This window comes from Prionailurus viverrinus, chromosome B1 (genome assembly GCF_022837055.1).
Source record: "Prionailurus viverrinus isolate Anna chromosome B1, UM_Priviv_1.0, whole genome shotgun sequence".
In the NCBI taxonomy this organism is placed as follows: domain Eukaryota; kingdom Metazoa; phylum Chordata; class Mammalia; order Carnivora; family Felidae; genus Prionailurus; species Prionailurus viverrinus.
In genome coordinates this window covers 735,766-762,228 of record NC_062564.1, presented here as the reverse complement: position 1 = coordinate 762,228, position 26,463 = coordinate 735,766, and the positions used below count along the sequence as shown (strand labels likewise).

The window sequence follows — 26,463 nt, the reverse complement described above, 5'->3', positions numbered from 1 at the left end:
CGCTCCTGGGTCCCCAGGGCGGGCCACGTGGGGGTCACACCCGTCCTCCGGGGGTGATGGCAGCAGAGGTCCTAACCTTTATGCTCCTCGTGCTCGGCATTCATCTGCCTCGATGTCCGGTTGGGACAGCGTACTCCTGATCGCCTCCTGCCAGGGGCCAGTGCTGGTGTTATGCCTGCGAGAGAAGCGACACGTGGCGGGATTTGGGGCCCGCGGTGAACACGCAGGCGCTCGGGCGACTGGTGGGACGCGCTAGAGCGCAGGCTGGGCGAGAATGTGGGGCCGGTGTGCCCAGGGCCCTGCGCTGGGACAGGCCTGCCATGTGCGGTGTGGGCGCATCGAATCGGGCCGCGGCGTGCCTTCCGTGACGCGATTTTTGTGTGTCGGTTGCGCCTCAACAAACCGGGAAAGGAATAAAAATAAAACAGGAGCTTGGGGCTATCAGGCCTCTTTTCTTTCTGCCCCTTCCCTTCACCTCCATCCATCATCCTTGGAAGCCTGGGAGGTCGCCGTGCATGGGAGCCGCTTACAGGTGTAACATGGGAGCCCGCGTTGTGCAGTTGTCACGTTCGGGGCAGTGCAAGGGTCCTGAGACAGAGACACAGGGGCACAGAGACAGGCACAGAGGCAGAGACACAGGGACACAGATATAGAGACAGAGAGAGACAAAGATAGAGAGACACAGAGACATAGAAATAGACAGACACAGAGACGGAGACACAGAGAGATAGAGACAGAGACAGAGACAGTCTCTTACTTGACACGGCAACGGCCGCAGAGCCCTCACCTTGGCCGGCGTCCAGCGCCAGGGTTTCAGGGTGAACAGGCCCAGTGTGGCCTCCACGAGTACATTACGTGTCACTGAAGTAAAATAAAAAATCCGGTCACGCTGGCCGTTCACCGAGTGCCCAGCCTGCAGTACAGTGGACATTCCCCTCGGCAGGATGCTGTGGGGACCGCAGCACCCAGGGGCCTGTGACGTCCAGTGAGGGCACACAAGAGCCCTGTCTGGTCCACAGGGTCGGGGAGGCCGCCTGAGGAAGGGCCTGTGTAGGGCCGAGGGGCGCTCGGCCGCGGACACCCCCCAACACAGCGGGCAGGTGGGGCCAGGCCACGGGCCCCGGTGCCCCAAGGCACGAGCACTTCAGGTGACGGAGCTGTGACAGCCTGAGGACAGGGGTCGAGAGATCAAGAGGTCAAGCTCGAGGTGCGGGGTGGGGTGGCCCTAACGCATCACAGAGTGAGTGGCCACCATGAGCAAAAGCGGCTTCCTTCCATCAGCTGCCCTGGCCGGCGTCCCCCGGGAGCTCGCGTCCCCGCCCGGCCGTGGCCTGTCCTGCCTGCACCCCCTCCTCTGTGTGCCCTCTCTCTGCCCCTCCCCCACTCACTCGTGCTCTCTCTCCCAATAATAAACTTTAAAATGCATATATATTTAAATCCCAAGCCAGAGGCTGTCAGGATTCTACATGCAATTTATGTCAGTTCTTGTTTCGGGAAACTCATCGTTTAGAGGAGAAGGCAGCTACCACAGACTAATTTAAAATTTAACTGCCACAGCCTTCGGTGTCTTAGTGCCAAATAGTCTTACTGTCCACTGTTCTCTGCTGACGCTGAGGACATCACGGTCAGCCCAGCAAAGGGGCTCTGATGAAACCATGAGGTGTGTAAGCCGTGTGTTAGGTGTCTTTCCGCCAAGATGGAAATGCAGCTTTGTCTAGGAGATGCTTTCTGCCCTGGCAGGAAGCCAGGCAGGGTGGTAAAGACAGGCTGCGTCTGTCCCGTGCCCCTGGCAGGGCGCACTGAGAAAGCCTCTCTGTAGGTTACACTGGAGACATGACTCCGAGGCCGTATCTGATTTCCTTCATCTGAGTCATGACTGCCCCTGCGTGTCCAGGAGTTTGCATTTCGCTGGTGGTGTTTATTTTTTTTTAATTTATCTGCTTTGAGAAAGAGAGAGAGAACAAATGGGGGAGGAACAGAGAGAGAGGGAGAGAGAGAGAATCCGAAGCAGGCTCTGAGCTGTCAGCACAGAGCCCAGGGCAGGGCTGGAACCCACGAACCGAGAGATCATGACCTGAGCCGAAATCAAGAGTCCGACGCTCAGCTGACTGAGCCACCCAGGCGCCCCTGCTGATGGTGTTTTTTAACTCCAACCCCCAAGGAAGTTTTCCTTCATCTCCTACCTGAAAGTTACCACAAACGTCTTTTCTGCTCAGTCGCCAAATATGTGTGCCTGGGTGTGGTAGCTCTCACAACCTGTGTAGCTGTACAGGTTGTTGTTTGTTTTGCTTTTCAATGTTTATGTTTAAGCGAGAGGGAGAGAGAGAGAGAGAGAGAGAACGCGTGGAGGAGGGGCAGAGAGAAGGAGAAAGAGAACCCCAAGCAGGTTCTGCACCGTCAGTGCAGAGCCAAACTCGGGACTTGACCCCACGAACCGTGAGATCACGACCTGAGCCGAGATCAAGGGTTGGACGCTCAAAGGACTGAGCTCCCCAGGCGCCCCCCGCCCCCCCCCCCCGTCTAGGTTTTAAATACGGCATTAAAAAAATTTTTTTTTAATGTTTTTATTTATTTTTGAGACAGAGAGGGACAGCAGGGGAGGGCCAGAGAGAGAGGGAGACACAGAATCGGAAGCAGGCTCCAGGCTCTGAGCTGTCAGCACAGAGCCCGCTGCGGGGCTCAAACCCACAGACTGTGAGATCATGACCTGAGCCGAAGTCGGGCGCTTAACCGATGAGCCACCCAGGCGCCCCTAAATACGGCATTTAAATAAGCTGTGTTGTTTTCCTGTATCAGCTCCTACAGAAGGTGCCCTGCCCCACACTTCACCTTCCAGAAGGTTAGGAACTCTTTGCCGCCTGGTGGCGTTACGATCTGGGAGCGTGAAGAAGCGTGTGTGCACAGACGCGGGCGGGGCTGCCTGAGCATCACCCCTGCAGTTGCCATCTGCACCCCGCGCGGGCGCCCCTCCTCCACCTGGGTGCTTCACCGTCTTCCGCAGGGAGAGCAGGGAACGGCGTACGGGGGGAGGCCCGGCGTGGCCGTCCTGCCCCAGCTCCATACCGTCGTGAGACCGCGGTCTCCGTGCCCTAGCTCGCCGTCACCGTTGTGTGCTGTTTGCTTCCCTGGTGCGCAGGGATCCGCCCCCGCCCAGTGGAGCTGTGTGCTCGCGTGCGCAGGGCGGCCCATCTGCGCGGTCCCACGGGTGTTCTGTGTTTGCACAACCGCCGTCTGTCGGGGCGTGTGCCACTTCTGTTACGCCTTCCCTCCCAGCTCCAGCACGCAGTTCCTCGCCTCACCGCCCCACCAGCATCTCCAGCAGGCGGCGTCCCACACCCTTCCCGACCTCAGAAAGGGCGTCTAGGACGCCACCCCACGCACTGGGCTCACTGTGGCTTTTCCGTAGCTGTCCTGTGTCAGATTCAGAATGTTCCAGTACCGTTTCTGCTTTGCTACAAGTTTTTATCGTGTTTCCCTGGAATCTGTTTAGTAATGCTTCGTGTAGGGTCATGGGAGGGGCTTCCCGCGGCTGGCCCCTCTCTGAAGGTCCCCATCAGGGTCTGGAGTGAGGACAGATCTCACTGTCTGTTCTCTGGAAACGTCTATATGTAAGTTGGGTGTCGTTTTCTCCTTATGTGCTGAATAGAAATAACAGGTGAATCCACATAGACCTGAAGTGCTTCCGCAGGATTATTTTTAACTAAAGGTTCCATTTTTTAAATAGAGACAGAAAATTCTCTGTTTCTTCATGTGTCCATTTTGGTAAATTATGCTTTTCTCAGGATCCTGCATGTCATAAAATTAATTAGTTGCATAGACTTGTTCAATGTCTTTTTATTCACTTAACGGTGCAGGTGCACCGTCACCTACACCTGTCACGCCCTGGCTGGTGACTCATCTGCCTTCCCTCGTCAGCCAGACTTGCCAGCTGTTTGAACTTGTTGACGTCTCTCTACCGCATTATTTTCTTTCTTTATTTTCTGCTCTTATGTATGTTTCTTCTACATTCATTGTGTTTAATTTGCTGTTGTTTTTCTAGCTTCTTCTGGTGAGTGTTTACATCATCGGTTTATAGCTTCCTTCTTTCCTGATACATTTAAGAGTATAAATTCCCACTTAAGTAGAATTTACTGGCATCCCATATGTTTTGAAATGTTATAATTTCATCAAATTTAAAATGAGTTATTTTCTTATGGCAGAAACAGTATCTACTCATTGCCCTAAAGTTGGAAATCAGGAAAGTACAGCAGGAAAAGCCAACCTATGCTCGCACCTTCCAGGTTAACACCGTTAACGTGCCGGGTGTGGACTCACGCTATCATAACGTGCGTCGTTTTCCTTTTTAAAGATACGCACACAACGCATACACGCCTGTGTGTGTGGAAGAGTGTCGTGTGCTGATCGCTTCACGGCCTCTTCTTTCCTGTTACTATTTCATACTCTTAACACGGAGAACCGTTAGCGTGCTTGCACTAAGCACCCAGATTAGGAAATAAGCCACCAGGTACACGTGTGGCTTCGCCAAGACCCAAGGGAATCAGTGACCAGCTCTGGGCGCAGCGCGGCTGACAGCGAGGACGCCCCTGGTCACCTGCCTTGTGGCCCCCCAGGGAGCTCTCCTTTGAGATGATAAGATGATAATAAAACACAGTATGGATCACTTTTCTCCAGATTAACGAAGGCGAGCACATAGATTTTGAATAGACAACAGTGAGGAGAAATTTATGTATTTAGTTAGTTAGTTTAACCGGACCTGGGAAATCAAAAATGAAAACAAAGACAAAAAACAAGGACTTCCATAAGCAGCGGTCACCTCTCAAACATTGACATTTTGTAAGACCAGCTTTGGTCTGTCAGCCATACCTCGCAGGTCCCCTGCCAAGGCATGCTACATCAAATAGAATAGAAAAATACCGTGTTCAGTTACTCCCTGGTGATTGAGGGGAGAAAACACACTGCTCGTGGGACTGGACAGCCGTCTATGTCATGATTTCCTGGGGAGTGACTTTGGCCCCATGCCAAGTTCAAGGTATGGCCATCATGTGTATCACGAGAAAGAGCTGTCATTCAGAAATCAGCAGTGACTTTTTTCTCCCGTTTCCAGGACACGGAGTCTAATTCGGCAAGGGCACAAAGCTGGCAGGGTGGGGGCATCTGTGTCGCCTGAGAGAGATGGGGACTCAGGCCCATCTGGACAGACGCTTCCAGCGAGCGGTGTGGTGTGGCCGCCCAGCCGGGGACGCGGGGTGCAGGTTGCGCAGTGGACGCGGGGTGCCCGGAGCGCCGGAGGGAGTGACCTGTACCGTTGAGGCGCCCACAGTGCCATCACCTGCCGGTTCGTGTCTCTGACGCCGTCAAAGGGCTCGTAGGAAAGCCACCCGACGGACCACCCCATGGAGCACAAGGTAGACATCTTGTGCCCAAGTTCAGAGGTCAGGGTGGACGCCCTTGAGTAGAAAGTAGAGGGAAAGAGATTTTTATTCAGCCTACTAATCGTGTTGATTACAGCAAATTTCAGCTCAGTAAAGTTGGCTCTTGTGCCGTGTGTCACCAACTTCACACACAGTGTCACTTCCCACCCGTAATCCGTCACAGGCAGTAGAATGCTGCTCAGACAAATCTAACGAGAACTGGCTGAACAGGAGACTTTCTGGCAAGTGTTGGGGTCCCAGGTCTGCTCAGGCAAGGCCTGCAGGGTGCTTAGCTGGCCATGATGCACTGTGGCCATGACATGGTGCGTATGCACTTGTGGGCTCTGTGTTTGCAGGATTTCCAGGGTCACGGTTTCTGCTCGGTGGCCGTGTCCACCATCAGGGCGCTTCCAGCCAGAGACCCAGTTGTTAGCACTGTCTGCCCACCACCGACCCATTTATGCAGACCAAGAGCCCAAACAGAATACCTCTTGCTGATTCCCACGGGCAAGGTGCCACTATTTATTGTTTATTCTCACATCCAGTGAACTCTTACAAGGCACCAAAGTAAAATTAAAAAAATAAATAAACAAGAATTAATGTTTTTTCCCCCAAGGCCACAGTACTGAAAATTTACTCCCAGTAAAATTGCAACAACTCTTACATCCTTGAAACCTCACCATTTATCCTAATTATAGCAACAGTCAATGTGTGTGTGTCTGTATCTACACAGGACCTTCTAGAAGAACACGTCAGCTATTCATTTAACGGTAAGTCCCAGGTTCCTTGATCACATAATTAGTTGAGATAAAGTTGAGAATCACTGAAGTAAATGTTTTAAATTCCTTTTCTACCGAATTTGCAAGATTCCAAGCAAAAACTTTTTTAGCTTCATCTGTTTGTTACAGTTCCATCCACAGAAAGTGGTTGTATTTGAATTTTTGTTTTTATAGATCAGGATTTTCACGATCAACCAAAGAGAAGAAGAGCTAGAAAGCATAAATCAAAGAAAAATTTTAAAGATCCCAATAATATTCATGGAGAACAAGAAGAATTAGAGAAACAGCAGAGTCTTTTGCAAGAAAAATTGCAGCCCCAGTGCACAGATGGCCCCACCATCAGCAGAAATAAAAAAAGGAAACTGAAAAAGAAACAGCAAATTAAAAGGAAAAAAGCAGCCGGCGTGATCACCAAAGCTTCTGGCGTCAACTTCCTGTACCAGCCTGAGCAGAGCGACAGCGAACGCGACGTCGAGCAGCAAAGTGATGGCGAGGATGGCGCAGACGCCCGCGAGGGGGATGGCGCAGACGCCCGCGAGGGGGATGGCGCAGACGCCCGCGAGGGGGATGGCGCAGACGCCCGCGAGGGGGATGGCGCAGACGCCCGCGGGCACTGCAGTACAGACACCGGTGAGGAAAACCATAAAGACAGCAACGAGGAAGGCGTTAAAAGTATCAATGAAAAGGCGGCTGGTATCCTGAATTTTCTAAAGTCAACACAAGAAATTTATTTTTATGACGGTATGTTTTTTCTGTTCTTTTGAGTAGCAGCATCCACTTATTTGGAAAAGTAAACAAAGAGGGTAAAATATTTGTTTAAAATACAAAACATTAAGATATTCAATAGTCAAAATAAATCACTAGTTTCGAGGCAAAAATGAGAACATTTAAGTTCCCTCCCCCACAGCTGGGGAGTGGCCTCGTCCTCGCGAGGCAAACGACAGAAATGGCAGAGTCCTGGCAGGGCTGTGGCCCAACCATAATTGGCCTCGTCGTCCCGATTCCTCTAGAGCCCGATCGCAGAGCAGGGTGGCATTCTCGGCTGTATTTCCCAAGCAAAGGCAAGTCCAGACTGCAGTCCGACGAGCTCACGTTCCCTCCATCAGCTCAGAGGGAGGGCGGGAGGCACGGCCGGCTCCTCTAGGACACACTTCGTGTCACCCCCCACATGTGACTTGCTGATTTGAGATCCTTGGTGAGCGGCTCTCTGTGTTGACCGGGGAGACGAAGGACAAGAGCCGATATATTCTCACGGACGGTGACTCCTCCCACTAGTGTTGGGGTTACCGACAGCCGACTTCCGGACCAGGAAGGGACGGGTGCACACGCAGAGCCCCGCGTTCACACCAGGGACAAAGCGCTCACAATGAACCGTTGCCTGAGTCAGGGCCAGGGTGGTTAGTGCTCCCCGTTCCCGCGAGAATCTGCCAGTGCCGTATGCGCGAGGTGCAGACAGACCGGCTGTGTGATGACCTGGGAGGCCAGGGACTGATTTAAGCAAGGATGTGGAAGGACCACTGTCAACAGAGCAGCGGAACCATGTCCCCCCGTTAGCACGTGTGTCAGTACTTTGTACGAACAGGTTGAAAACATACTTAGCAACCGTCCAAATGACGCTAATAGGAAGACCGTGAATGCAGTGCAGAACGGGAGGCTGGAAAGCTCTCCGTCCAGGATCTGTTCCGTGTGTGGGACAGTGTGTGTGGCAGGCAGCCTGTCCTGCCGGGGAGCTGGGACAGCCAGGTTAGGTGCACAGGGCATCCGCGAGGTTCTGGGGAAAAGCGCCTCAGGGGACAGATCCTAGAGGACATGGCAGCACGTGAGGGTCGAGCCAGCATTCCACAGCCACCCTTTCCTCCAGGCAGTCTGCCAGGTCTGCACATGGGTCCGAGTCTGCTGAGAAAGGGGAGCGGGAGGACCACGCGCTCTGTTGGTCTCTCTCAGAATCTGCCAGACTGCACGCCAAGGGATGCGAGGTGGCCAGGAGCACAGACGTCTTGGCAGTTTTGAGGTGCAGACGAGGGTGACCAAGGTTGACCCCTGGGGCACCACAGATGGCCACGGGTAGGGCAGAGGACAGGAGCGTGTGGCCAAAACCACGAGAGAGGAGAGCAGGGGTGCGTCCGCAGGTGCGGAGGGCACGGATGTGACCAGACAAGGAATGCAGAGGCCTTGATTAAGGAGCTCACAAAAATAGGGGGAAATGGAGAAAAACAGTGAAGAATTAGAGAATTTCACCAGATAATTTTGGTCTGCTAGGATAATCGCACGGAAATTCTGAGAAACAGAATCACTGAAATGACGAACTCCATGCCGGGTGTAAACAGCCCTTGGGTTCAGCACAAGAGAGAAGTAGCAGCTGGAAGCAGACCGGAGCGGTGTCCATCAGGGAGGGTGGGAACAGCAGACAGGAGCGCACTGGGTGCCAGGACCCAGGAGAAGGGGTGACACTTGTGGTTGGCGTCCAGGCCGGGGTGCAGGGGCCGTGTCCACACGACAGTCGGGAGCTCTTCAAAGTGGGTAAAGGCCATCAAGTCATAGACTCAAACAGCTGTGTGAACTCCAAGCAGGATTGAGGCAGAAAACACCACCCCCAGGGGGCAGTGGGGTCTGACTGTTTGCCGCTCAGCACAAACGGGGGGGCCTTTGCTCCCGGGCACCTCGGCCACCTTCAGAGCTCGGCCGTGTCCCTGCGGCCCAGCTGTGTGTCTGGAAGGTGTTGCGTGAGACCCATGCACAGGGACGCCGGCCCCCACCGTCCTTCAGCAAGTGGCGTGTTGTGTGCGGGTCAGTGCTCTGCTCTGATGATGGCTCCTACATCCCAGACGGCTCGTTCCAAGTGGAAGTGGGTTACACTTGAAGCTTTCCTTAGGAGACGAAAGCTTACCTTCGGTTTAAAGCAGAAACATAAAAATGTGTTTCTAAGTGCTCCTCCTGGCTTCGTTTAGGTATCTGCCAGGATCCAGGCTCCGCCGTCCTCCTGGAAACCACTCAGGAGCTATTTAAGCATCTTGACAGTCACGGCCTGTCCCCCTCAGATGTGCTCCTGCTGGATCACATGAAAAGCCTGTTACTTCTGCAAGATACCCAAGGGCTGAAACGAGCCCTCGAAATGTTCCCGGAATGCTGCACACTGCCGGCAGGTATGTATTGACCGCTTAGTCCTTATGCTGCTGCAGATGCTTGTGTCCGTGTTGGTCCCGAAAACTTACACTCCACCAGGGCGGTCAGGAATCAGAAAACGTGAGGACGCACGTACGGCTTGGAAGAATGGAGGAGTGTGGTCCTCGTGTCCCTGCTTGCTGTAAAAGCAATTCACAAGTCAGGGGCGCCTGGGGGGCTCAGTCGGCTAAGCGTTGTGATCTCACGGTTCCTGAGTTCGAGCTCCGCATAGGGCTCTGTGCTGACGGTGCAGAGCCTGCTTGGGATTCTCTGTCTCTGCCCTTCCCTCGCTCATGCTGTGTCTCTCAAAAATAAATAAATAAGCTTAATAATAATAATAATTTGCATGATAGGTGCAGAAATGCCTGTGCAACCTGATTTTCCAGACTTGTGAGCTATGAACTAATAGTTTATTGGGGCCAAATATTGTCAGAGAAAATTTCTCATCTCTTTCTTCCTTCTCCACCACTGCATTGCTAGAAGGTAAATTTTTTCTATCCTCTGAACACCTTGAAGAAGGGTGAATTGTAGGGTTTTCCCTGGTTACTCGCTCAGCCTCGATTGCTGATTCCACACCAGCTGTTGGGTGCAGGAGCCACCTGTGTGCAAGTGTTCCCGACACCATGGTCGTGACTTCTCGTTAGTAGCTTGAAATGGGCTGAGGTGGGGACGCTAGGCCACATGAACGTGCAGATAGCAAACCCCAGAAAATCGGGGTCTCTCGAGGGCCCCTCCCGTGCACACCCCAAACAGGCACTGGACATGTGTTCAGACGCATGAACGAAAAGGGGCCTGCCGATTTCTTTGCGGGAATGCCAATGTAGCCGTGATGGCAGTCCCACCAGAAAGCTCGAAAGCTCAGGCTGCACCCCAGAGCCCAGACATCCCATCAGGAGAAAGGACAGGCGAGTGCAGGGAGGCGCCTCCGAGGTCAGGTGAGTGATGGGACCGCGAGCCTTCATTCTCACGTTGAGGGGCTCGGTCACCAAGCCCCGGTCCTGGCGGAGCTGGCTGCTGGAGCCCCTCCCTGCCCCTCTCTGCTCCTCTCTGCTCTCAGCTGCCACAGCCTCAGAGACCTGGGCAGGTGAAAGCCCGCCCTTGGGCACGGTGTCCCGGCGCGGAGACGAAGACGGGATGAGGAGGTGAAACACGTCATGTATGCACTGGGGCCGCAGCCGGCAGAGAAAGAAATCCGCAGGAGGGGACATTCTTGCAGCCGAGGACAAATGCGCAGGGATGGAGTGCGTCGGGCGCCATGTGGTGGGAGCAGGTGGTGGCTATGGACAGGCAGGAGAGAGGCCTTCCTGGCTGTGGTGTCGGCCCCAGTGCAAAGTCGAGCCAAGGCACGAGCAAGACCCCAGCTGTCGGGTTGAGACCAGAGTGAAGTGTCCGGAGTGGGAGGCCGGGGGCTTTGATTGTGCTCTGGCTGAAAGAGGCCGTCCGGAGGTGTGGTAGGTTCAGGTCGGCTGTGCAGGTGGAACCCACAGCATCGCTGGCTGACCAGGCGTGGGGCCTGCACCCCCGGAAGAGCCTGGTGGCCGGTCATGAGCTGTGACACTCGGGGTGAGACAGGGACCCATGGGAGCCAGGGTCACATGCTGACTGGACACCCAGCTGGGGGACTTAGGATGAGGTCCTTCACGGAACAGAGAGGATGGAGGCTGGAGACCCCGCCCAGGGCCACTGCAGGGGGAGGCCAGGGGGAGCCTGAAGGGAGGGGTTTCAAGATGGCAGCATCGCAGCGGAGGAGAGGCTGACAGACCCCAGGGCCCTTCTGCTGAGGAGCCAGGCTCGCTGGGCACGGGGCAGCCATAGCTTCCTCGGAGAGCTCAATCCAGGGTCCGCATTCATTGTTGGTTGTCCTATACTGAGCATTTAACTAATTTAAATTTCCAGAAGTTGTTTCTCAAATTGTGAAAAGCCAGTTTTATTAAATTTAATATGAAGTTTTTGTGAGATAAACATAAGTCACTTAAAAATTTTTTAATTTTGGGGGGCACCTGGGTGGTTCAGTCGGTTGAGTATCTGACTCTTGATTTCAGCTCAGGTCATGATCCCAGGGTCATGGGATCAAGCCCCAAGTCAGGTTCCATGCTGAACGTGGAGCCTGCTTGGGATTCTCTCTCCTCTCTCTCTCTCTCTCTCTCTCTCTCTCTCTCCCTCTCTCTCCCTCTCTCTCCCTCTCTCTCCCTCTCTCTCCCTCCCCCTCCCTCTGCCCTTCCCCCACTCCCATTTATACTCTTTCTCCAAAATAAAAAAGAAGATAAACTACATTTAAAATGTTTTTGTTACTTTTTTGTGTGTTTCTCTCACAGAGGCCTTTCTTATGCATTGCTCTGAAACGTGTCAGAAGAGTTTTCGGTAGTAATTGGGGATTTAGCAGAAATGTTTCTCTCGGTTTCTTATACTGAAACCATCAGACGTGTTTTGTCTACAAGTGCACTTACTTTAAGTGATTGGCAGAACTAAAACTTACATATGAAGCACTTTTCTTAAAAATGGATTCCCTTTTGTGTATGTAGGATATACATTTAAATTTTTTCTTTTTTTTTAAGTTTTTAATTTATTATTAATTTTTTTTGAGAAGGAGAGAGTGTGAGCAGGGGAGGGGCAGACAGAGGGGGAGAGAGAGTCCCAAGCAGGCTCCACACTGTCAGCACAGAGCCTGATGCAGGGCTGGAACTCACAAACCGTGAGATCTTGACCTGAGCCAAAGTCGGACGCTTAACTGACTGAGCCCCCAGGCACCCCTGCATTTAAAATGTTTCTATTTCAAGCAATTTTATTAAAATTAAGAATAAAAAGAAGTGGGGTGCCTGGGTGGCTCAGTCGGTTGAGCGTCCGACTTTGGCTCAGGTCATGATCTCATGGTCTGTGAGTTCAAGCCCCGCATCGGGCTCTGTGCTAATGGCTCAGAGCCTGGAGCCTGCTTCCGATTCTGTGTCTCCCTCTCTCTCTGCCCCTCCCCTGCTCGTGCTCTGTCTCTCTCTGTCTCAAAAATAAATAAAAACATAAAAAGAAAAATTTTAAAAAAGAGAAGTTGTAAATGGTGAAGCTTTGTTTTCAAACACGGCATGTCTGTCCCCGACTTTTCCCTGGAAGTAGCGTGGGGAGCGTGGGGAGCGGGTGCGTGGTCTGTGGGCTGGGCGCGGGTGGCGGTGTCCTGGAAGCCGGCGCAGGGTCCTCCCCCGCCAGCTCAGTCATTACTGTTCCTGACGCTGGGATGTCTCATGTGGCCGGGCCCTGGACAGTCTCCTCGCAAGCTCAGTGCGTGTATTTAGTGTGCGGACAAAGCACATCTCACCATATACGCGTGCACACATGTTACCACCAATATCAGCTGCCACTACTGTGTGTCTGTCACGCACGCTGCTTTATGCCTCGCAAGGGACTGAGGGGCCAGCATTGTCACCGAGGAGACGAGGCTGCAGGGGTCAGGCCGCCGTCCCAGGCAGAAGGGCGCCTTCAGAATGGCCTTGGCCGTGTGCCTCTCTTTGCTCGAAGCAGCACCTCCCGGCAGCCCTGGCTGCGTCCGACTTGACCTGCGGGGGGGATGCTCCCTAGGACAGCGCCTGCTTGGAGAGGGTCAGCGGGCCGCTGTGCGTGGCGGCCTGCGACGTGTCAGAGCGCCTAGGAGGCCCGGCACTTGTGAAGAACCTGCACTGGAAGACGGACCAGCCCTGAGGCGGGGGACGGGCCAGTGGAGCCAGAGGCAGGCTGGGCGCCAAGGTGTATGGGCCGGCTCCCGCGTCTCAGCACCTGTGTCCCCGCGTCCTCACTTAGGATCCTGCTTCCGACCTGCCAGCAGCCCCTCACCTGTGACACACGGCTGTCTACACTGGGTTCCAGTCTGCCTTGTGGTCTTCCTGGAGCCCGGGTGGTCAACATGATATCATACCCGGATGTTCTGAAGGTGCGACAGCTTGTAGACCAGCGGGGCTCTCACCCACGTGAAGTTCGGACGTCCAGATGTGCCGTGTCCTGTAGGACTCACGTGCGGCATGTTCCTGCCAGCACTGTTTTCGTGCCAGAGTTGTGCTGTTTTAGGCCCATCGCAGGTTTTATGCCTGCAAAACGATAAATCACCATTTTTATTCGGGGGCTTTCTTGTTTGGTTTTATTTTTGGTTTTGTTTTGTGTTTGCTTTGCAGACCATGCCAGAGTGCTCGTGGCCTTCTTTAATTACTGGATCACACACGTCCTTCCTGAGAAACAGTGAATAGAATCGGTGCATCTATTTGAGAAGAGCTAACATTTGGCCAGAAAATGTAAAAGGCAAACATGAAATCGACAGAGACATGATTCCTGCGTACAAAAAGACGGAATCCCCTAAGTTTTCTTCACAGCCCAAATGGAACGTAGCCCAATGGGAACGTTGAAGACCTCACCGCCATGTTATTTATTCATGTGTTGTGCACAGCGGGCAAGATGCGATCTGAGACTTTAAGTGAGAAATTGGGATAAAATGGAAATTTCTCACTTATCTGAAATTGCTTGTCTCAGATTACTACACAGTGATCCTGTTTTTCTGATTCTGCTAAAAATTGAAAACGGATTTTCTGTTAAATAAACTACAGTTTGAAGTTGTTATTTATTTTTATAAAGCTTAAATTGCTTTGTATTTGCAAGTCTGTGTTCTAAGAACACCTTGTAGACATTAAATGCTCTGGTTTCAGTAGCTTGGCTCTAGTTGAGTTTGTTATTTTCTTCCTTGTTTCCTCTTCTCTACTTTGAGAAAATCCCCAACATCATCCTGCTGTTGGATCTTTCCTATTGTTCTGGTGACAGTCACCTATGTTTAGGATTACTGGGTTTTTTAAACATCTGTCAACTGACACACTTTTTAAAAAAATTTTTTTTAATGTTTATTTATTTTTTGCGAGACAAAGTGTGAGAGGGGAAGGGGCAGAGGGAGAGGGAGACACAGAATCCGAAGCAGGCTCCAGGCTCTGAGCCGTCAGCACAGAGCCCAACGCGCGGCTCGAACCCACAAACTGCGAGATCGTGACCTGGGCCGAAGTCGGACGCTCAACCGACTGAGCCACCCAGGCACCCCATCAACTGACACACATATTAGGAAATCATTGGCTCTGTCTATGAAAAACTATTTTTTGTGGTAAAATAGACACAAAGTCACCATATTAGCCATTTTTAAGGGTAGGATACTCAGCCACTATTTTAAGGCTGGATAACGCTCCACTGCATGGATACACCGCATTCTGCTGGTCTGTCATCTGTTGATGGACATTTGGGATGTTTCCCGTTCCTGTTGTGAATGATGCCGCCCTGAACATCACACACACAACCATGCGGACACTTGTCTTCCCGCCTCCCGGGGGTAGAAGTGCCTGGTCTGACGGTCACTCCGTGCATGACTTTTCAAGGAACTACCAGTCTGCCGCCCACAAGGCTGCACCGTGCCACATCCACTAGCCCCTCGCCGAGGCACCATGGTCTCCACATCCTCACCGACACCGTTACTTCCTGTTTCCTTGATAGTGGCCATCTGGACAGCTGCAAAGTGTCTCGCGGTGGTTTGGGTTCACATTTCCCTAATGTTGAATGCTCTTCATGCCCTTGTTGGCCATTCTCTTTTTTGGAGAAATACAGTTGATATCATTGTCCGTTAGTGAATGGGATTATTTGTCTCTTTGTCATTGGATTATAAGAGTCCTTTCGTATTCTGGATATTAATCCCTTATCAGAGAAATGATCTCGTAGTGTTTCTTTCCCATTCTGTGACTTCTTTTCTCTCTCTCTTACTACTGTTCTTTGATGCACAAATTGTTTACATTTTGATGGAGTCTAACTTAATTATGTTTTCTTTTGCTGCTGGTGTGCCTGGTGTTGTATCCAGGAAATAACTGCCAGACGAGTATCATTTTTCCCTCATGTTTTCTCCCAAGAGTTTTGTAGTTCTTTATAACTCTTACATTTAAGTCTTTGATCTGTTTTGAGTTAATTTCTATACATGGTGTGAGGTAAGAGTCTAATTTCATTCTTTTGTGTGTGGATGTTCAGTTTTCCCAGGATCATATATTGAAGGGATTGTCCTTTCCCCATCAAATGGTCTTGCACCCGCGTTGAAAATCATTTGACTGTGTATGTGAGAGTTTATTCTGGGCTCTCTGTTTGACTCCATTGGTCTGTGTGTGTCCTTATGCCAGGGCCACACTGTTTTCATTACTGTGGCTTCGTAGAAGGTATGAGATTAAGACGTGTAAATCCTCCAACTTTGTTCTTTTTCGAGATTGTTTGGGCTATTTGGGGCCCCTTGAGATTCCATGTGAATTTTCGGCTGGGTTTTCTATCTCTAGAAAAAACACCTTTGGTATTTTTATAGGGATTTCATGGGATCTGGAGATCACTTGGGGTTACCGGTATGATCATCTGAACACTGTTATTTAAGTCTTCTATTCCATGAACATGGGACATCTTTCCATTTATTTCTCTACCTAAATTCCCTTTACTGATGTTTTGTAGTATTCGGTGGACTAGTCTTTCTCTCCATTAAGCTTATTGCTAAGTTGTTTTCTTTCTGATGCGATTGTAAATGCAATTGTTTTCTTAATTCCCTTTCAGATTGTTCGTCACTAGTACAGACTTGCAGCTGGTTTTTGTATATTGGTTTTATATCCTGCGGAATCCATACATTAGCTCTAATCACGGTGTGTGCACACATTCTTCAAAGTTTTCTGCGCATGGGATCATCTCATCTGTGAAGGAGATCATTCTTTCTGTTCCTTCCCTTCCAGTTTGGATGCCCCCATTCTCCAGAGGTCCCCTCCCCTCACATTCCTGATGTCCTTCAGAGACACCTGTTCCACTAAGTAGAACCTTCTGGAGGCAGACTGGGACAGCCAGGATTTGCTGCCAGTTCCATCGGCTTGCAGGTAGCTGCTGTTAAGCTCCCGAGCTTAACAAATGTCAGTGAGCAGAGCCACCGACCAGGCCGGGACACCTGCATGGGCCCCCACACCCTCGGTCAGGAGTGTCACCTGTGTGGGCATCCCCCCCAGCCCCCCACACCCTGGGACAGGAGTGTCACCTGCTTGGGTGTCCCCCACCCCACCAGGGTCACTGGTGTGGACCCCCCACACCCTAGGATAGGAGTGTCACCTGTGTAGGCATCCCTCCCCTCCCCTCCCACCCTCCGTCACCAGCATGGGTGTCCCGCCCACCCACTGCATCCTCTCCCCCTGACACCCAGGAGCCAGGCCCCTTCCTGCAGGGACAAGGGACCTCTCAGCAGGTGGGTGTCGGCTGCTCGCCTTCAGGGACCTCGTGGCCAGCCTCAGGAAGCCTGACTTTCTGGTGTGCCATGTTGTAACCCTCTCCACAGGCCTGCAAGTTAGTAACTGTGTCTGCCAATATGAAAATACGGACAAATTCATAATTTTCCTATTAATTCTCAACATCCAATTTGTGTCCTTTAATAATGAACAATTTACATTTAACATACTACTGATGGAGAGGAAAACCCTCCAACTGGCAGACAGGGCCCTTTACTTGGTTTCCTTCTCCACACACAATCCCTGTAAACTGTCCCCCACCTCCTGCCACACCTCGCTGGGTCTCACGTTCTGTGTGCTCCTGACCACACTCGGAAATGCAGAGAAGCAGGGACAGAATCTGACAGGTGGGATGGTCAGGGTCAGCCAGCTCCGTCTCATTCTAATTCCAAACGGAAGAATGCCTCTTCCAGAAAACAACAGCAAATAAATCCTGTCTCTAATGTGTCAGCATAAATACCATAATCTGTTTATCCCCATGGGGCTGAAGTTGGTTAGTAATTAGATCCATTTATCTTTTATGATAGTGCACAGTATTCGTGGAGTCCATGTAATTTATTTTCTGTGAACCATACCCATCATGGCAAAGAGAAGGAAGCTCCCGGGAAATGGGAGGAATATTTATTAGCTCGTTAATATTGAGACAGTGGTGCCTGGGAGAAAAGCCCACCCATGCTTTCCCGCAGTCCTGAAGCCCGAGAGCCTAGAGGAGGCCACGACGTGTGCGTGTGAGCACTTCTTGCCCCCCACGACCCCGGTGCTGCAGTGTTTTCAGAGAAAAGCTGTCCTGAGCTCACCTGCACCCACCTAGCTGATTCTGGATTTTTCTTCTGTGGCCAGCACTTACTCCAGGGAACGGGTCTCCTCATGTGGGCCACTCACTCTTCAGAGAGTCTGATGAAAGCATCAGACCGTCTCCAAAATATGGAGTATACACATTTCCACCCTACCCACCCCCACACACAAATATCGTGTGCAACTTTAAAGAGGCATATTCTCCAGTGTGTTAATGTTCTACTTCTGCACAACAAACTACCACAAACCAGTGGCTTAAGACAGCATCCATTTATTCCCTCCCAGTGTCTGCGGGTCAGACGCCCGGGCTGCCTGGGTCATGTGCTCCAGGTCTCACTGGACCCGGACTGTTGGCAGAGCTCTGTTCCTGTGGTTTAGGACCAAGGTCCTGGTTTCCTTGCTGGCTGTTGGCCAGGACATCTCTCAGCTCCTTGGGGACCCCCAGGTCCCAGCCAAAGAGCCCTCTGAGTCCCTCTCAACCTAGCAGTGTCCCCTTCAACCCTGGCAGAAGAATCTAGGAAGAGCTGAGCTTTCTCCAAAGGGCTTCCCCTGACGGATGTAGCCCACCCCCACCGGCCCCAGGATGCTCTCCCTTTTGACCAATTTAAAACTGATGATTGGGGACCTTCAGGACACTGCAATAAATGCGGGCAAGGCTTTATCGTACTGACGACTGCCCATGGGGCACCCTGCCGCTTCTCAGTGACCGCCACACAAGATGCCTGGGTCGTGCACACATAAGTCACAGAACACATGGGTGTCCTGTGTATACACACACATGAGTCAGCACACACGGGTGTCTGGTGGGTACACGCATGAGTTGGCACATGCAGGTGTCAAGGACTGTTGTAAAAATTGTGTGATTAACCCAAGGGAGGCTCCTGTCACGGAACCTGCTGCAGAGCGGAGGTGGAAAAGAGTATTTACTGACCTAGTCCCGGGAAGTTGAGATCAGGGAGTCGGCCTGGGCAGGTGGTGTCTCTTATTTGGGGAAAACACAACAGCACTCCAGTTCCCTCAGCCCAGATTTTTAAAACCCCCCACAAATGAATGTCTTTCTTACACTCCTGATTTTATCTTCCTTTTGGCTGTGTAAATACAAATTTCCAGAAAATAATGTTATCATCAGCACGGACTCCAAATATTAAACCCTCTTCTTCCCCTTAGTGGGTTTTTCAGGGAATACATTCCTAGAGGACAAACACCCTGTGCAAAAGCCCCCTTGGCCCCACCATGGCGATGCCACCCTCCGGGAAGGGTCCCTGTCACCGTTACCGCCCTTCCTGCGCGGCTGGCTCGCTGGGTTTCCTTCCCTCCAGCCCCCGGGCCTCGACCTTTGCCCTCCAACACTGGGGACAGCCGTGGGTCCACAGTGACTGTTCATGTCTGGCACGGAAGGGGTCCGGTGCAGAACACGCCGCCCCAAACACGGCTCTGGCATGTCAGCCGCTGGGGGCCGAAGGCGCTAGAGAGGCAGCAGACGGAAGGACGCGCTCCCTACCTCCGCCTTCCCCCGGGAGGCAGGCGGTGACATTTCCTGAAGGAAGCCACCCTCCCTGCACCAGGGAGAGCGGAGGCTTCCTGTCACCAGAGACCGGCTGACACCCAAGTGCATGTGGACAGACACCCCAGCAGCCCGGTCGTCCCCCCGTGTCTCCCCGTCTCTGCTGCCTGCTCACCGCACCGCCCCCCCCCCCGCCGTCTTCATTTTCCCGCTGCAGACTCCACGCATGCGTACAAGTAAATACTAACACGTGCGTCAGTCTAAGTCCTGGGCAGTGTGACCGTCCACAACCAGCCAGAGCAGAGACGGAGGCCGCAGGAGGTCAGAGCAGCCACGAGGAACGTAAAGGGTCGTGCAACACACGTTCATCGGGGCCGCTCTCAGTGTTCTAGCACCTTCTGGACCAGGAGGATGATGTCTGTGCTGCTGGGTAACAGAAAGTCCATTTTAGGCAAACTGTGAGTGGCATCAGCCATACGGGACAGTGGGTGCCACACAGAGGGTGAAACAGCGGGGACGAGGTCTGAGGAGGGGTCGCCAGGCCTCACCCGGGTGGCCAGCAGGCCGAGGCCGCTGAGGAAATGCTGTAAGCAGTCCCCATAAGATGCCTGGAAAGGACGGTCATCTGTCAGCCGTTGCGACGGTCGGCTTTACAGAATAAATAGCCCACGTCAGTTCTTGTGACATAAGAGCTGCTTTTAATGGTCTTGTTATTTGGCTGCCGTACGCTGGGCAAACTGACAAAAGACAAATGGGACTTTCCGGCATGTTCTATCCATTAATAAAATGTGGCTTGTGTCTCATGGTTCCACTGAACTTGACTCAGTGTGGGTGCGCGGGCGCGTGGCGAGGGAGAGGACGCCCAGGCTGGAGTGAGGAGGCCCGTGGGGTGCAGGAGCAGAGCGGAGGGGCCTGCGGAGGAGGCCAGCAGCTAAGGAAAAGGCGAAGGAAGAGGGCCCCACGGGGAAGGGCTCTCAGCCTCTTGCTGTCCCGGCCAAGACACCATGGCCGGGAGGCCGGAACAGGTGTCTGTTCCTCACAGCCCTGGCAGCCGAGGTGCGACTGGTGTGCGGTGAGCCCTCGTCCAGGCCTGAGTTCAGGGACAGGGGCTCTGTCGTCCCTCCTCTGCGCACAAGGACACCAGCCCAGGGGCCCCGGCCCCACCCTGTGACCTCACTCTCTGGCTCCTCAAAGACCCCACCTGCAAATACAGTCACACTTGGGACGGGCCTTCAGCGTGGGCTTTGGGGGACAGGGGGCAGCCCGTAGCGGGCGGAGAACAATTGGAGAAGAAAGAGGGCTGGTCCGAGGTGCCGAATGCCCAGAGACCCAGGAGAAAGCTCAGCAGGGGCCGCAGGCGCCTCCCAGCAGAGGGGACGAGGGGCAGCCGCCACGTCTCTGGCCTGTGAAGTATGGAGCCCCCGCCCTTGGTGCGTGGCTGAGGGTGGCACGTGGAGCTGGCAAGGCTCACCTCCCAGGGGCCACGTCGTGGAGCTGTCGCAGTGAGGAGGTGCCTGCGGTGTTCAGACCCTGCTAGGGACACCGATCCTTGGGTCAAGACCAGGGCGACCTCGTGCCCGCGAGATGGGTGGAGCAGTGGCCCAGCTGGGCGGGGCCTGGGTGCGGTCCCAGGTGCGGGGGGCCATCCGGCTCTTCCCACTGCATGCAGTGTGCTGGGTACCTGCACGCACGGCGGGGGGGGGGGGGGGGGTCTCCTGACCCCCACGGGACCCTAGCGCCCCGCCCACTCACGTGCTGTCACCTGTACAGGGCAGGCTGCACTGAGTAAGCTCCTACTGTGTGCTCGCCCATTGGAGGTGCTGAGACCCTGAGGGTTGGAGGCAGGATGCCCGTGGCCATGCGTGACCATGGGCTTTGGTTTTCCATCTTCCTTCCACTGAGGATTGTCAGGTGGGACAAATTAACCCAAGCACAGAAACGCTTTGGGTCGGACTTTAAACCTTTACAATTTCATGTCTTGTTTTCTTCAATGGAGAAAATAAAATGTAGCAAGAGGCTCAGAGACCCATGGGAGGTCTAAAATGGACACAGGGGATGCTTGACTGTCCACGCAAATGTGCCCCTGAGAGCAGGACTTTGTGCAAACATTCGTGCGCTGGGGGCAGGTGGTGCAGGCGGCCTGGCAACGGGCTGGCCTCTGTTTCCTGTTTTTGTGCTGACTGGGAGTCCTTCCACAGAAGGTCACCTGAATGTCTTCAGTGCAGGTGGAAAGGAAACTATGAAAAATATAATTGTACCAGTTTTTCTGTTGGTTGTCGGGGAGGGAAAAATACACAGAAGGAGCAGTTTGCTCGAACCTGATTGCAACTTCACAGACCAGACTGGAAAGAAATCAAAGAGCTTCACAAAAACAAAGCTTTGATGACGAGCCTTTGGAATCACACAGCACGGCCCCCAAGATAATCCAGAAATACCCAGCAAACAGCCCCGCGTTTACTATCTGGCCTGGCCTCTACTCTTCCAGGAGTTCATCCTGAATTTACACCTCCAACAATCGTTTTAGCTACATCTCCACACACACGTACATGTTATGGACTGTGATACATAATTACGTGTGATAATGTGTAATATGCGATGCACACGGACAGCGTCTGTTGCTAGTGATAAACTTCACATTTTCACCTGGAAGCTTGAATTTTGGAAAACCTGTATCCATCATTGTTATTGACATGGTTTCCTATTCCGCTTTGCAACTGACTTGTAAGAATCTGCAACTTACCGGGTTTTGCTGTTGCCTAAAATTATCCATAATTATTCAGAAAGGCTACTAACATACGCCTCACTTTTCCCGCTCTATAGTAAATTTGCCAAAGAGCTTGCTTTTGAAAATGAAAGTTACTTGTCATTAAAATGTGTTATTTGTGTTACCATATGACGGGTTTGTTATTCTTTTAAGTTAACTAACATATACTTTGTATCTCCGTTGCAATTTCTAGCGTGGTGAGTACTGACGGCGTCCACACATGCACACAGCACAGCCCACCGTGTTCCTCACGAACTCTCAGGCCTACGTTCAGGAGCCACTGCCGTCTACACATCTGCGCCAACTCCCCCAGACTCCTTGGAGAAGGGCTGATTCCAGGCCCCGAGCAGAGGTACCCGGGGGGTCGGAGTTTCTTGTTCCAGGAAGCACATAAGGGCTCAGACATTGCAAAGGACTCATCAGAGTGACACAGAAGCCAAACTGGGAATCAGGTAAGCACCCAAGACAGCAATGACCTTAGTGGATCAAACAGTCGGAGTTTGGGGAAGAGGGGGGTCACGTGGCCCCTGGCAGGCCACCCCCAGTCCCACAGTAACCGCCAGTGGGGAGGCGGGAGGCCGGCCCCCTGCTGGGCAGGGCGGACCCTTCCCCAGATGGACTGCAGCCAGTCGCTGGGGGCTCCCACGAGGGGGCGTGGTTGGGGGGAAGGAGTGGGCCCCACGCGAGGTCCCAGCGAGTCTGCGAAACCTTCCCCAGGGACGGCGGGGGTGTCCTCGCTCTCGGGCAGTGTCTAGTTTTCCATATGGCTCGGGAAGAGGGAAGGCATGTGCAGTGTGGGAGTCTAGGTGAGAGGCTCGGGTCTGTTCTTGCAGCTTCTCTGCGGGAGGGAGCGTGTTCGGATCCGCGGGAGGGGGAGCGTGTTCAGACCAGAAGCTGGGAGGGAAAGGGGTTCACTTACCGAGGGCCACATGGAAACCGCTCGCCACACACACAGCTTGTCGTCTGAAACAAGCTGGGCCTCACCGGCTGGTTGCCCTGCTGGGAAGGGCGGGTTCAGCGCCCCCCCACCCCCACCCCGCACGGGCGGCGAGAGGGGCTCCCCAGGCCCCTCCCCTCAGTCGGAACCTCCCTCGTCAGCTGCCTTCCTGCCAGCCCTGGGGCGCTCCTGCCTTCCTTAAGGGCAGTGGGTGGTGGCCCTCTAGGTTCTGGTGGGGGAGACGCTCCCTGGCACTCCGATCCCAGGGTGGGGGCGGCCCCGGGGAGGGGAGGAGCCCCAGGGTGGGGGGCGCACCGCGGCCTACCTCGAGCCTCAAGAGGTTCCTGTCACCTGGCATTCCGGGTCAGCAGCCCTTGCAGTGCTGTACACACAGAGACCAGCCTCCACCTTCGCGTGTCTCCCTGACCCTCCTGCTCGGGAATCGCCACCAAGGCCCTTGGGCTCAGTGACTGCCCCGTAAGGGGGCTTCTTTAGAGGCATAAACTCACAACTCACGATGATGAGGAGAAGGGAGAGGAAGCAAAGCCCTTGGGCAGATCTGGAAAATCAAATCCTAGTCTATTGGTACGAAAGACAATGAGCGAGAGAAAAGGTCACATGGGAAAGAGGGAGCAGCGTGATTAATTCAGCAACTGGAGTCCAGGAAACAAAAGAACGGCACCCAACCGTCCAGCCAACCACACACGAACCAACCAACCGAACAAGCACACAACCAACCGAACCACAAAAGAGCAAGCTACCCACCGTGGTGGGCGTGTGATTTACAAGCGCACTCACAGTTTGAGACGCGAAGTCTGCTTTTCTGAGACTTGGAAGTCTCTGAGAGAAGGCAAAAGAAAACTAATGAAATGCGTATCAGACTTTTTAAATGTCAGCAACTCCGAGAGAACCCTGGACGTGCTAACACACACACACAAAGCTCTGCACAGGCCTAGTGACTATTTGCTGTGTCTGCCTCACCGACAGCCTGTTGCTCTCGCTGTCTGCACACAGGGTAGAGGAGACTTCGGGAAGGCACGCCGTCTGCGGACGACAGCAGGTGCCAGACCTAGACGAGGGACGCAGCCCAGCACCACCGCTCTTCCCAAGACGCCCACACCTGTGCCTCGGACTGGGGCGGCCGCTGAGCCCCGCTGCGGACCCAGGCTCTGCGGAGACACTTCCGAGGACACGGCGAGAGCGTGGCTCCTGGTTTCCACCCGTTGACGAGGCTTCCGTTGGGAGTGTGGCCAGTAGGCGTTTCTAACTGAAGAGAAGGTGCCCAAGTTGGTGGAGCTGGAAAATCGTTTACTTTTGTACTAAAAAGCTCCTTCAGACACTCACTCATGATGTTACCATTGTATCCTCTCTCTTCCCCATAGTAGGATGCATTTATCTACGCACGTGCCATTTTCCATTAGGAAAAATGCAACATTTATGCATAAAATTATTAACCGACATTGAGAAAGGGGTTCAGGGAGGCACAGAAGGAGAGGGGAGACAGGGGACGTTCCCGAGGATCCCCCACTAGGCAGACCCTCTGCAGCCGAGCCGCGGGGCGGGGCGGGCGGGATTACTTCCCCCCACGCCAAGCTTGCTGATGTTGGCCTGTGTGTCTCAAGCTCCCCCACGCCTTACTCTGTCAGTCTCCTGATAGCAGGTGCCCAGGAAGGGCCTCACGGGGGGCGTCACGGAGAGACCACGGCCCAGCCGCGGGGGGACATGGCTTGTGAGCCAGGCTGCGCAGGGCGGGCCGTCTGCGGGCTGAGCGGCCGCACCGGTGCCGTGAGCACAGTCGGAGCCTGGACTGGGCTGAGGCTCCTGTGGGACAGACTCGGTATCACCTGCTCACACTTCCCAACACCCCACAGGAACACCCTTAGGATGCCCGTGTGGAGGGTGGAGCAAGGGGAAAAAGCTTCTCCCCCACCCCGGGTTCCAGGGGGGGCCCTGAAGTTCACCTGCGGCCACACCGCGGCATGTGCGTCTCCCCCCACCACCAGGTTCTCTTCCCTCCCCTCCGGGTTCTCTCCCCGCCTCCCCCCGGGGTTCCAGGCGGGGCCCTGCAGGTGCACATGCGCCCACACTGAGGCACGTGGAAACCCCGGAGTCTGCTAGCCGGTGGAGGGCCCCCCATCGCAGGAGAGGCTCCTGGGATTGGGACCGGACTCACCAGCACCTCGAAGAACAGAACATTGGCAGCGGGGTGGTGACCCAGAGGGAGGGACTTGGGCTTTCAGGGCAGCAAACCTGGAGGGTAGAGGTTGGGGAACCAAGGAGGTCACGGTGCCCACAAGGGCGGGCAAGGGTCTAGCACGACCCCTCATCTTCCTGGCCCGGGAGAGGGGAACCTTTACCCATGGCATTTCTGTCCTTGTTCTAGGCCCACGGGTGGAGCACGGAGCAGCTGTGTCTCGTGTGTCTTCTCAGCCAAGTGGCCTGTGCTGGGGTGGGTGTTGTGGCTTCCGGCTCCTTCCAGGGCCGACCAGCTGTGGTTCAGGGTGCCAGTGGCCTGGCAGGACACTCGGGAAGAGCGGGCCAGGGCTTGAGGGAGGAAACACGGCGGAGCGGGTGGTGAGTGGAGACCCTCGGAGGACTGTGGGCAAAAGACAGAAACATTCTGTCTCCTGGGAAGGTCACAGCCGAGGGCAGCCTCCTGGAGGAGAGGCGTCCTCCTTGGCCAAGGCGTCGCTGTCGTTTCCTCATCTTAGCTGGTTAACAACCAGAAGCACCGACTGCGTTCCTTGTCCTGGAAGCGCGGGCAGAAGGGGCGGCCGCAGGGTCAAGTCCCTTTCTGGAGCAAAGCCCGCATCTGCGTGCCTCCCCCGCGAGAAGTAGCCATTCAAGTCCTTCCCGCATTTGTTTGTTGACCACACGTTCTTATGAATCAGTTCTGTTTCATCCGAGCCTCGTGGCCCTGGTCGGGCGAGGCTGCTTGAATTCCCCAGACCCAGGCGCCCTCGGGGAATAAACACCACGCCCTCATTTATCCCTAAGAGAATTAACAGTAATCCCCTGATCTCCAAATGACTGCATAAACCGCCTGCCACGCTCTGGCCTTGTGGGACAGCAGGCAGGCAGCAGGCCACCGCGGTCACCCCCACCCCTGCTCCATCCACAACGCGCGCCTTGGCCTCCCAGAGGCGCCGTGCCCCAGGACCTTCCCTCGGCATCTGCTCTGGAGAGACGGGTCAGTTCTTCCCAGGGTGGCCTGCGTCCTCCGCCAGGCCGCTGTTTGCTCCCTTCTGACCCTGTACTCCCTGGGGCTTCTGTCTCTGCGGTCAGCAGGTAAATTGGGTGACACTGCTCACCTGCGGTCATTCTGTTCCCTAAGCCTCCCTGAATTGCTCACATTGTCTGTGACGCTTTCCTGAACCAGCTGTGAGAAAGGCCTTTCCCGTCACCCTCAGATGACCACGGCTCCCCTACGAAGGCAGGGGAGAGTTCCATGTATCCCCTACCCGGTAGGAGCCAGCTTCCGGGTGGAGACTCCACGGGGACAGCTAGGTGTGTGTGTGTCCGTCTCTCTAGCCAGTTAGGGACTCGCAGATTTTCCTGGGGCCAGCGGGAGCCCCCCGAAGCTGCCCCTGTGTCCTCCCACTGTGCTGTGTTTTCGAGTTACCATTGCTGTCTGAAAGCAGCAGATGGGGGGTGGGGGGGGGGGGGGGAGAGCCTCACACTTCCTGTGCCCAGAGCAGGGATCAGCCGTTTCTCCAGGGATGGGTTCAGAATCAGAATCAGTATTTTTCAGAATCCTTCTTCCTCACAGACTCCCCCTGCCGCCACCGCCTGTGTGGTTCATAATATCAGGTAGGTTTG

The 26,463-nt window shown here is 54.0% G+C and overlaps 1 protein-coding gene across 5 annotated transcripts in view; it reads left to right on the top strand.

The window, feature by feature from the left end:
- Positions 1-23,926, top strand: part of ERICH1 (glutamate rich 1) — a 73,767-nt gene extending 49,841 nt beyond the window's left edge. For 2 of the 5 annotated variants that reach the window (XM_047856391.1, XM_047856392.1), the window contains exons 5-7: positions 6,365-6,931; positions 9,139-9,333; positions 13,504-13,942. In XM_047856391.1, coding sequence (XP_047712347.1) covers positions 6,365-6,931; positions 9,139-9,333; positions 13,504-13,571 — 830 coding nt within the window. In that variant the 3' untranslated portion in view covers positions 13,572-13,942. Of the gene's footprint in view, positions 1-6,364; positions 6,932-9,138; positions 10,288-10,409; positions 11,421-13,503; positions 13,943-21,900; positions 22,475-23,658 lie in introns of those variants that run through there. The other 3 variants (XR_007151609.1, XR_007151608.1, XM_047856393.1) reach the window with 3 other exon arrangements.
- Positions 23,927-26,463: the final 2,537 nt, after the last annotated feature.